Source organism: Nilaparvata lugens, chromosome 2 (genome assembly GCF_014356525.2).
Source record: "Nilaparvata lugens isolate BPH chromosome 2, ASM1435652v1, whole genome shotgun sequence".
Taxonomy (NCBI): Eukaryota; Metazoa; Arthropoda; class Insecta; order Hemiptera; family Delphacidae; genus Nilaparvata; species Nilaparvata lugens.
The window spans coordinates 43289142-43299153 of NC_052505.1; the positions used below are offsets into that span (position 1 = coordinate 43289142).

The window sequence follows — 10012 nt, forward strand, 5'->3', positions numbered from 1 at the left end:
CAAGGACAGGTACAAGAGTTACAATCAGAAAGATTTAAGACTTCGTTTTGAAAAATGTAATTACTCATGAGAATTCATGTTGATCTTTGTAACACAGTTTTAGCTATTAAGTAAAAATTACATCTTTGTATGTTTTGTGAGTGGAGAACTTTTTTATGGTTATTTAGCTATCCTGCTTTGGTTCGTAATCAAAACAAACAATACAACTAATGCTCTTTTTTTGTAAATAATTATTTGTATTTAGTAAAACTTAAAACCATTAACTCGGATTTTTTTTATTTACCCTCTAATTTACCACTGCCAAATAAGAGGATTTAAAACGGATTTGAAGTGAAAAATCATCATTTTAATAAGCTATTTTTCAAAAAAATCTTCGCTGGGGGGCACCCCCGAGACCCCCCTCGATTGGGGGGCAGGTCCCCCAGGCACCCCAGTACGTCCCCTCCAATGTCAAACAGCTATCTACGCCAATGTTCATCACTATAATTTCATAAGTTTTGCAAATATTGTGCAACATGAACTTGAGGGTAGGGTAAAAACTACCCTAAGAGAGGACTATGACCTCCCAATTTTTCTCCCATTTTTCTTCTAGTGTTGCATGTGAGATCCATAATATTGTATTCATCACTATCACTTTTTGTTCACTTTATATAAAATAATAACCAAATGTTTTTTTCCACCACCCTAAAAATGCAAGGTTTTATAAATTTATTTTTAAAATTATAATAAAGATCGATTTCTGCTTTACATTAGTGCTCGTTGCGTTCATCAATGAAATATATTGAGATATTCAATATGAAAGAAGCGGGTTCCTGGGACCCAGGGTCACGACTAACGTCGGGAAAAAATAGGGTCAGGACTAGAAGGTTAACCCTTATTGCATGCAATTAAAAATCCACTCGACAGCTGATTTATGATGAATGATTCTATTCTGATTTTTACTGTAATATTGGTGTTCGAAGGAGACTTTACCTATTGTATTAACCTTAAAATGTAAAATTTCCAAAAAACCTTGTATATACGTCGAGGCACAATTTAAAAAGAAATATACCTGTCAAATTTCATGGTAATCTATTGCTGCGTTTCGCCGTAATTGCGGAACATATAAACATAAAGAGAAATGCAAAGCCGTCGACTTGAATCTTAGAACTCACTTCGCTCGGTCAATAAATCGAAATTTTAAGAAACCACAAATATCCTGGATGAAAAGGGGAATCAATTGTTATGTAGATTTGAATCTGAATGTCTAGGATCCACTAAACAGTCTACTAAATTCATCATTTTTTCTCCACAGGAGAAACGTTTAAAGCTGGCATCAATAATGATGTCACCACATCATTTACATATGTAAATTATATATTTATGTATGTCACGTGGATTGAAGGAGCGTTGTTTGTCACGTTGTTTGTTGATTGAAGGAAAATTCTATTTTACTATTTAAATAAATCATAAAGTAATTTACTTATCCACTTCGAGATTCACATAGTGATAATAAGTAGGAAATGAAATGTATAGCAAACACTTCAGTTGCTATGTAGGCCTACTGTATTGTATTCTGTAGAGTCTTATTTTTTACTAAAGTGATGAAGTATCAGAAAATACTATCATTCAGCATTGTTATGTATTATTTTCAATGTCATTTTTTTCTCTTTCTTTTCAATAATTTAAAATTTCTTATTATTTTAAATAAGTAGATAACTTAACTATTGTTTGTTTTTAATCATATTATTTGTATTTTTTTTGTATTGTTATAATACTTGATAGAGAGTTGAGTGTAAGAGAGGGTCGACTGCGCCCTAACTTCGCTCGCTAAGAAAAATAAAGGCAGTCATTCTATTCTATTCATGTCACCATAATATATATGTATATATATTAAAAAACAGATGACATTCAATTTATTAGAGCAAATGGAATGCCTTCATCTTCATGTGTAGGCAACACACCACACCAACCTTGTTCCTGTGAGACTGACCTTGTCTCTGTGACACTCAACTTGTTCGAATGGGACTCTACCCCTCTTCTTGTTCCACTGACACTACTTGTTCCAGTGAGACGGACCTTGTCTCTGTGAGACTAACCTTGTCTCTGTGAGACTCACCTTGTCTCTGTGAGACTCACCTTGTCTCTGTGGGAACTTGTTCCTGTGAGACTGCCATTTATAATAATGCTTGTTCGTATGAAACTTGTCTCTGTGACACTAATATCATTCAAAAACACTACTTGTCTCTGTGAGAACTTGTCTCTGTGATACGGACCCTAACAGAGTTTAAATGCCTCTACAAAATCAGCCCACATCCTCCACTGGAAGCGACGATTCTGCATCCAAAGAAGGGCCCCTCCCTCCATCAGCTCCGGCAGGGCTATAAGAGATTACTCCCCAGAGATCCCATATGCGCCCTGGAGTTCTGCGAGCCTCTCGATAAAATTGGGAGCATCTGATACACAATCAAAATGTAAATTCCAACTTCTTACCTTGTTGCAGACTTCTCCCTGACTATACGTGCCTGAAGAGCAGGATGGTGCCGGATCTGTACCTGGTTGAGAGGCAGCAGTGGTCCAGGATCGATGGTGCTCAACCATCCTCCTCCTCAGCTCCTCCACGGTCCCCACTGCCGACAGGCCGAGACTCTCCAGGTAGCTGACCGCTTCCTCCTTATTCAGCCAATACACCCATGACACTCTGGGGTCGGCTTTGCGTTCTGCAAGGTCCTCCCCATGGACTGCCTGTACGACTTCATCATCCTGATGAATAGTCTCTTCATCTTCTCTGTGTTCACTCATCACGGATTGGGATTCACCTAACCCCTCGTCGCGATTTCCTTGGGCGCCAGACGTCTTAGCCCCACGTTGCGAGACATCTGTTTTATTAGATATGCCTATAACTCCACACCCTAGGTTATCTAATAATTGTGAAGTATTGCTACGACGCGGACTAGCTACAACCGGGTATGGGTTGAGGTCAGTGTCCATACTGACTGGTGGAGATACCAGACCTACACTTCTCCCCCTATGCTGATTCTTTACCCTCTGTTTCTGCCGGAAAGTATTTAACTTGAAGGGAAGAGTGTGTGCCCATGCCGTTGCTGGCCGATTCGGCCCTCGGCTCTTGGAATTGAGGTTGGGTGTTAAGGAAGATTAAGGTAACCTTAACCAAGGAGATGGATCCGGATATCAGACCCCTATAAATAATTATATTTATAAAGGTAGTATGCAATCTGAACCAACTGCAATTTGATGGCGAGCAAAGCTGTACCTGCAAGCCCGGGATAAAGGTTATAGAAGGAAGAATTTAAGGTGGAGTTCAATAAGGAATGAAATGGAATTTTGTTAGGATTTTTGTAATTTGTAACTGCGAGCTGTCGGTGTGCAGACTGGATCTGCACACCCGGTATTGAATTAATATTTTAGGTTGATTGAGGAACTGGTTTGTTGATTTTTAGATTTAATTGATTGGGAACTTCAAACTGTTTTCGAGGATAGCCTTTCGTCCCAATGACTTATGAATCATAAGTTACAAGAATAATAACAATTTTTAAAAATAAAAAATGTATTATTGAACCATTCATTATTGGAATTTCATTATTAAAAAATCGAAAACCTGAATTTACATACTATCTGAACCACAAAATTGTTTTTAAAAAGCATAATGCATGATTTTGTTATGAGCAGATTGGAATTTCAAATGTACCGCAATAAGACCCCACGTAATGGCTGCTCCATAAGGAGCACGGGTGTCTTGACCTGTATTTATAGACCTTGGCCTCACCAATTTGCATTTACTATAGTTGACTTAGTCAGGTTTTGGAGAAAAATCCAATGTTTGAATGGTGATTACAGCTTTAAGAAGCTGGTTTTCTTCAAAGTAGATGATATATAATATAGTGATATCAGAGTATGGAGGAATTCCTTTTCTTTTCAAATTATCCTTAAAATGCTAAATTTCAAATGCCTTGTGTATACACCGACGCGCAGTTGAAAAAGGAATGTTCCTGCCAAATCTCATCAAATTCTATCAACACGTTTGGCCGTGATGGCCTTACATACAGACAGACAAAAGCAAATTGAGTTGAAACATAGACCTCACTATGTTCGGTCAACAATGACTTTAAAAATCTGGTCTGCAATTTTGAATGCACATTTTTTTTTAAATGGGAAGGTGGTTATGCAAAACATGATATCAATACGAAATTTCAAGAAAAAATGGATGATGGAAACCGCATATCGATATATCAAACCGTTCCGAAGATATTCACATTATTAATCAATACTATTCAAAGCAGAAAGGAGAGAAGAAAGCATGTGAATGGCTTAGTATCTCATAAAAAAAATGCGATTTCAAGGAATTAAAAATTTCAAAGTTAATCATTATTAATTTTACAGTTTTAAGTGATTAGTGATTGTTATGTTGTTATTAAATTTGGTTTGTGGAAAATCTGAATTCGAACTTTTCTGTTCAAATATTTGGACTGAAAATTGGAATTCAAAAGTGTATGGAACATAACCTACTTTTTGGACTACCGTATTTATAGTGTATAAATCAAAATTCGGGAAAGAAACAGTTTTGGGCTGTGCCTCTTGGTCCTTCCCCAATCAATTGAAAGAATTGTGTTTTGTGTATCAATAAATTGATATAAACTATGCTTTTATGCTTCCATGCTTTTGTACTCTGAAGCGAAGCTCAGTGCCCCGATATTGCTACTAAAGTAACTATGCATCAAAAGCTTATCAAGTTGAAAGCAGAGAAAAGTCGGGAGTACTAGGCCTATGCTACTTCGAGTAATCAATTGCATACCTCATTGCATGCAATTTATAGTCCACATGACAGCTGATTTTTTTTACCAAATAACATTGAGATATTAATATTGCATGCATCATTGCATGCAATTAATAATCCACTCGACAGCTGATTTATGATAAATAATTTTCTAGTCTGATTTTTACGGTAAAATTGGCGTTTGAAGGAGACTCCTTTTCCTCTTGTATTATCCTTGAAATGCAAAATTTCAAAAGCCCGTACAAATACGTGGAATTCATACCTGTCAAATTTCATGAAAATCTATTGTTGCGGTTCGCCGTAAATGCAGAACATGAATATACACATACAAACATAAAGAGAAATGCAAAATCGTGGATTTGAATCTTAGACCTCACTTGGCTCGGTCAACTACTTTACTGAGACTTTAAAAATCTAGTCCGCCATTTGGAATGGTGTCCCATACACAAAGATAATTTGACAGTGGGTGTGATTGGGGATCTTACTCAAATTGAAAATACTACTTTACTATGACTTCAAAAATCTGGTCCGCAATCTTGTATCCGCAATTTTGAATCACACCCACTGTCAAATTATCTTTGTGTATGGGATATTAAGCCGTTCTCGGTCTTTTCACCCATTCTGTATAATTATATCATTTACTCTAAAGATAGGGTAAATCACACTATAGAATTAATCATAATCAACCAGCTGACAAGTGATTATTCATTGCATTCATTTCACAGCCGGTTTACAGGTGACACCAGATACTTGTGGATAAGAAACTTTTGTGAGGTCTACTGTTATAGAACTACTAGTTATCATAGCAATAGCATAGAGAGAACTAGCCTAAGAAGATAATATATCATGACTCATGATATTGTGCGCTCATGTTCCGAGTTTCACTGTTACGTTGAGCCGATTATTGACGATTATTAGAGTCGTGACCGATTAATTGATTTGCTGCCTTTATTTAAAACCTAGAGGGTGAAGTTAGGGCGTAACCGGCACTCTCTTACACTTAACCCTCGAGTGAGAATGTATGAACAGCACAGTATAAGTGACTGCCAGCGACACATAGCTTCATAAAAAAACTATAAAGACCATCGGCTTGGCATAACAATCAAATTTGGAACATAAGTGCTCTAAAAACCATGACATATCTTATCACGCTATCATTTCTCCATGGTAAGAGAGTAGAGTAAAGATACCGTTTAATTGAAATAATTAATGAAATTAAGAGGGTAAAAATACCTAGATTATTTGTCTCTAGTAATCTGGAAATAGTCAACAGCTGAAGGATTGACTCCTTATGGTAGGCCTAAATATCGATATAATATGGAAACCGGAATAAATAGAATTTTCTAATATAAAAATATAGGAGTTCTACTCACAGGTAAAAATTTGGTAGCTTTGGAAAGCTGATCTTTCAGCACCCTGTGTGTTTCATCATCCAAATCAGATGCATCAAGCTGAAATGAATGGAATCGGTATTATTATGAAAAATAATTTTCTTAGTTAGGTGGTCTAATCTAAATTAGCAACAGTTTTAAACAGAATAGGTTGATGAAGTATAAAACAAACTTTTACAAAATTTCAGAACACAGTGAACAAATGATATAGGCTAATAAATATTATTTTTTGCAGGCAATCTAAAAGAGACGAGAAATTGTTGAATTATCGGAATTTTCAACTTAATCAAAACTATCTGTATATGGGCCGCGGAATCAAGCATTGAAACTCATCATATTGACAGTGGAGGCAAGAGAAGTTAAAATTTGTATTACATTGTTGTCGATTACAAAGGATTAACTGGACAAACAATGCAGGATACCACGGTCAGTATACTAAAGTGCTCTCAAAATTGCTTTGAAGTAGAGCTTGACAATTGAATCGAACGCATAATAACTTTATAAATTTATATCAAACAAGATTTTCCCTTTCATCTATCATCAAACATCATTTTCCCTTTAAGACATCATTTATTTCCACAGACAAATTCCATTACAATAAAAAAGAAAAATAAACAAAATAATAATATTGCACTTAACTAAATATCCTCAACTATTGAACTAATAAGATTTAAAAAGATGATAATTGAGTTAGTTTCAGGAGATTTAATGAAGGGGTATCCTTCACTGCAATATCCTTGTCACAGAACCAGTACTTTGGAGAGGGGGTGGATTGAAAGTGTTCAACGTTCTGCCGGCTGAGGTGAAGAGCACCAATTACTTGAGACGATGCAGGTGGAGATTGAAGGAGATATTGACTCCGTTTGCACCCTACACCATGAAGGAGGAGGGTTTTGGTTTATTTTGATGAATGATTCAGTTTTGTGTTCTGTTTCTGTATAGTATTGATCTTCTGTTCTATCATGTAAAGACTCTATTTAACTTTTTTTACTGATAATGACATGTCACATACCACCGTGCTATGCTTGATTATATAATGATTTCTTATACAAGGAATGCACTATTGATAACAAACTAAGATGGGAGCAGCATTTAAGCATATCTGTTTAGTTTGCTCTTACTGTTGAGAGGAGGCCAACATACCTTTCACAAAGAGGACATTTACAAAGCCACAACACAAGAAGGAGGAATGACAACGATTTGCCTCATGCCAGACTGACTCAATGACTAATCAATAATAGCTTCCCTGTGGTGCACTTGAGATTTTCAACAGGATGCCGGAGTATTCCTGTCAGCAGGAGCAAAGATCTTAAAGAGATCTCACTTCGTGAGGAACTCACGACTCTGGAAGTCTACTCCCTGGATGTAGACACAATACAGTGTTTTTGAGCTCTATGACTGACCTCCCGTCTTTATCTGAGTTCATTATTTTGTTAATAGGTTTTTACTATTTTTAAAGCAATATACTTAGTAAATTCTAGTCATAAATGGAGACTACTGGATACTGAAACTGAAAGGTTTTTACATATCCTGCACTCGAGGTATTTAGCTCATGTGAGGGACATCTTGCTTCTACAGAAGAAGGCTCTGGAAACATTGACATACAGTGATTTCGACGCCCATTGCAAGCACATCTTACATCGTCTTGGCCTACACACAGTCTACGAAAATTATATCATGGTATCACTCCTGTAGATCAATATTCATCAAGCATCCTTCACCGTGAAAGGTCAGACTTTCAATTCAATTCAATATTTTTTTGTCATATACAGTGCACAAGAATACACACATGAATGTTTTTAGGCTATCGGTCTAAAAATCAATTTACAAAAATATATTGCATTACCAACCAAGAATATTATTGCTAGATTATACAAAATTTACAAGTTTTGTAAAAAAAATGGAATTCCGTTATACAAAATTCCGAGCCATCGGTCGATGACTGCATCGCAACCATGCCCGAAACCTATAGTATTTAATAACAAACACAACCACGACACAGCCCCCAACCGACGGCCGAAAACAAATACGTAAAATACATTAGACCGATTGATTTGCACCGACACAACAGAGGAAATGATCCCACATGAGTCTCAGACTTGTGTGTGGGACGAGTACCATTATTCTGTGTTATTTTGCTTGTCTCATGCTCACAGAACAAGAAGTAGGGCAAATATCGACATACCCAGAAGTGGACGTTTTAAAGTAAAGATAGTAACCTATTTGTTTCTCAATTAAATTCCCTACAAAGATGTTTAATAAAACGCAACTTATATAGTGAATCCAAAGTTGCTTTTCAACAAAGTTTTCATTGTATTTTGACAATTTTATTCAAGTATTGACCATTTAGTTTCTATGTTTATGACGCAATTCATCCAGAGATGCCTGGATATTGAAGAGAAGATGAAAATCGTGATCAACTTATCAATATAGTTTCAAGCATATTCACATGAGCACATTCACTAAAAGATTGTTATCATTCTACCTGCGTTTTGCTATAACAGGGCAAAAAAGTACTTCAAATTGAATCAATTGAAGATGAATCCTACAGATTTTCACTATGAGTTTAAACTATTTTTTCTCATTACAAGCATTGAGTGACTTTAAAGCTGAGTTTACACCAATGTTAATAACTTAATTATTATAGATTCTATTAGATTGAACGTAAATTATCATACACATGATGAACATATAGACATTATAGAATATAGGACATATATTATAACATTTTGTTAATAACTTTGGTGTAAACGCAGCTTTAGTTTTACATTAATTAGCGCCCTAACCTTTAATTAAACTTTGCATGCATATCATTTTTAATAATGAGGATTGGTATCACAATGTGTAGATTTTTGTACTATAAAAATTTATAATAATTTGCAAAATCAAGAAAGAAAGCTTACAAGAGTTACTCGAGCTGCTTTCTTCATACTGTAGTTGTTTTTTTTTTTACTTTATTTTACACATACGAATCAAAACTCTTTCTATATTTAATTAAATAAACATTTTGGAAATCTTGACTAATAGGTTCATAGAACAAGGAAAATCTTGTCAAATTCAAATAAATTACGATATTAAACACGAACTGAAAATAAATAATAAAACCACAACCAAAAATGTTTTCGGTTTAAGGTTATGTTTTGTTTGTATCTTAGACCAGTTATAGAATAGATACGCCCAATTCTGAAAGTTGGAGCCAAAATCTACTGAGACATTTAATGTCTCAAATTGTGTCTATTTCAGATGGAAGTAGATTATTATTTATGGAAATGGAGAAGTCCCGCTGCGCTCCCACTGAATAGACACAATCTGCTATGGAAAACAATGTAAACATTCTAAACAAACTCTACAGAAAAGTTTTCTATCCGATGCTGACGACACGATGGGGCAATATGGTAGTAAATAATGAATAATGGCTTCATCTACTTTCAGTATGAATAAACAACGGGGCGTGTCTATTCAATTACTGGTCTAGGCACGGAATAAATAAACCAAAGACCTTAGAGAGATAATGCATCTTTAAGGTCTTTGAAATAAACCAAATAATACTAAAACTGTCTACAAATAAGACAGTAGTGTTTATATGCTTTAAACGGTGTACACACGTACGTTTGCCTCGGGTGAGCATACGTGTATGGGCTTGCATTCGCACGTGTGGACACTGTTCGCTGAGGCATGTGGGCGAACCGGAACCCTGTCGGTATTTTGGCGTGCTCAAAGGCGCCTCGGGCGAGCATTGAATGTACGTGTGGACGCGATTTTGCCATACGGGTGAGGCAAAACGTAAACATTGAAGGCGTCATAACCTAATTCCAATGAATTAGGTTAATGAATGACAAATCAAATT

At 35.8% G+C, this 10012-nt stretch overlaps 1 protein-coding gene across 2 annotated transcripts in view; it reads right to left on the bottom strand.

Annotated features, from left to right (window-relative positions):
- LOC111058943 (peroxisome biogenesis factor 2) overlaps positions 1-9497 on the bottom strand; it is a 41312-nt gene extending 31815 nt beyond the window's left edge. Inside the window, exons 1-2 of one of the 2 annotated variants that reach the window (XM_039421267.1) lie at positions 9069-9497; positions 6148-6225 (exon numbers count right to left, since the gene is read on the bottom strand). In XM_039421267.1, the coding sequence (XP_039277201.1) occupies positions 6148-6225; positions 9069-9095 (105 nt within the window). In that variant the 5' untranslated portion in view covers positions 9096-9497. The remainder of the gene's footprint in view (positions 1-6147; positions 6226-9068) is intronic. The other variant, XM_039421268.1, reaches the window with a different exon arrangement.
- Positions 9498-10012: the final 515 nt, after the last annotated feature.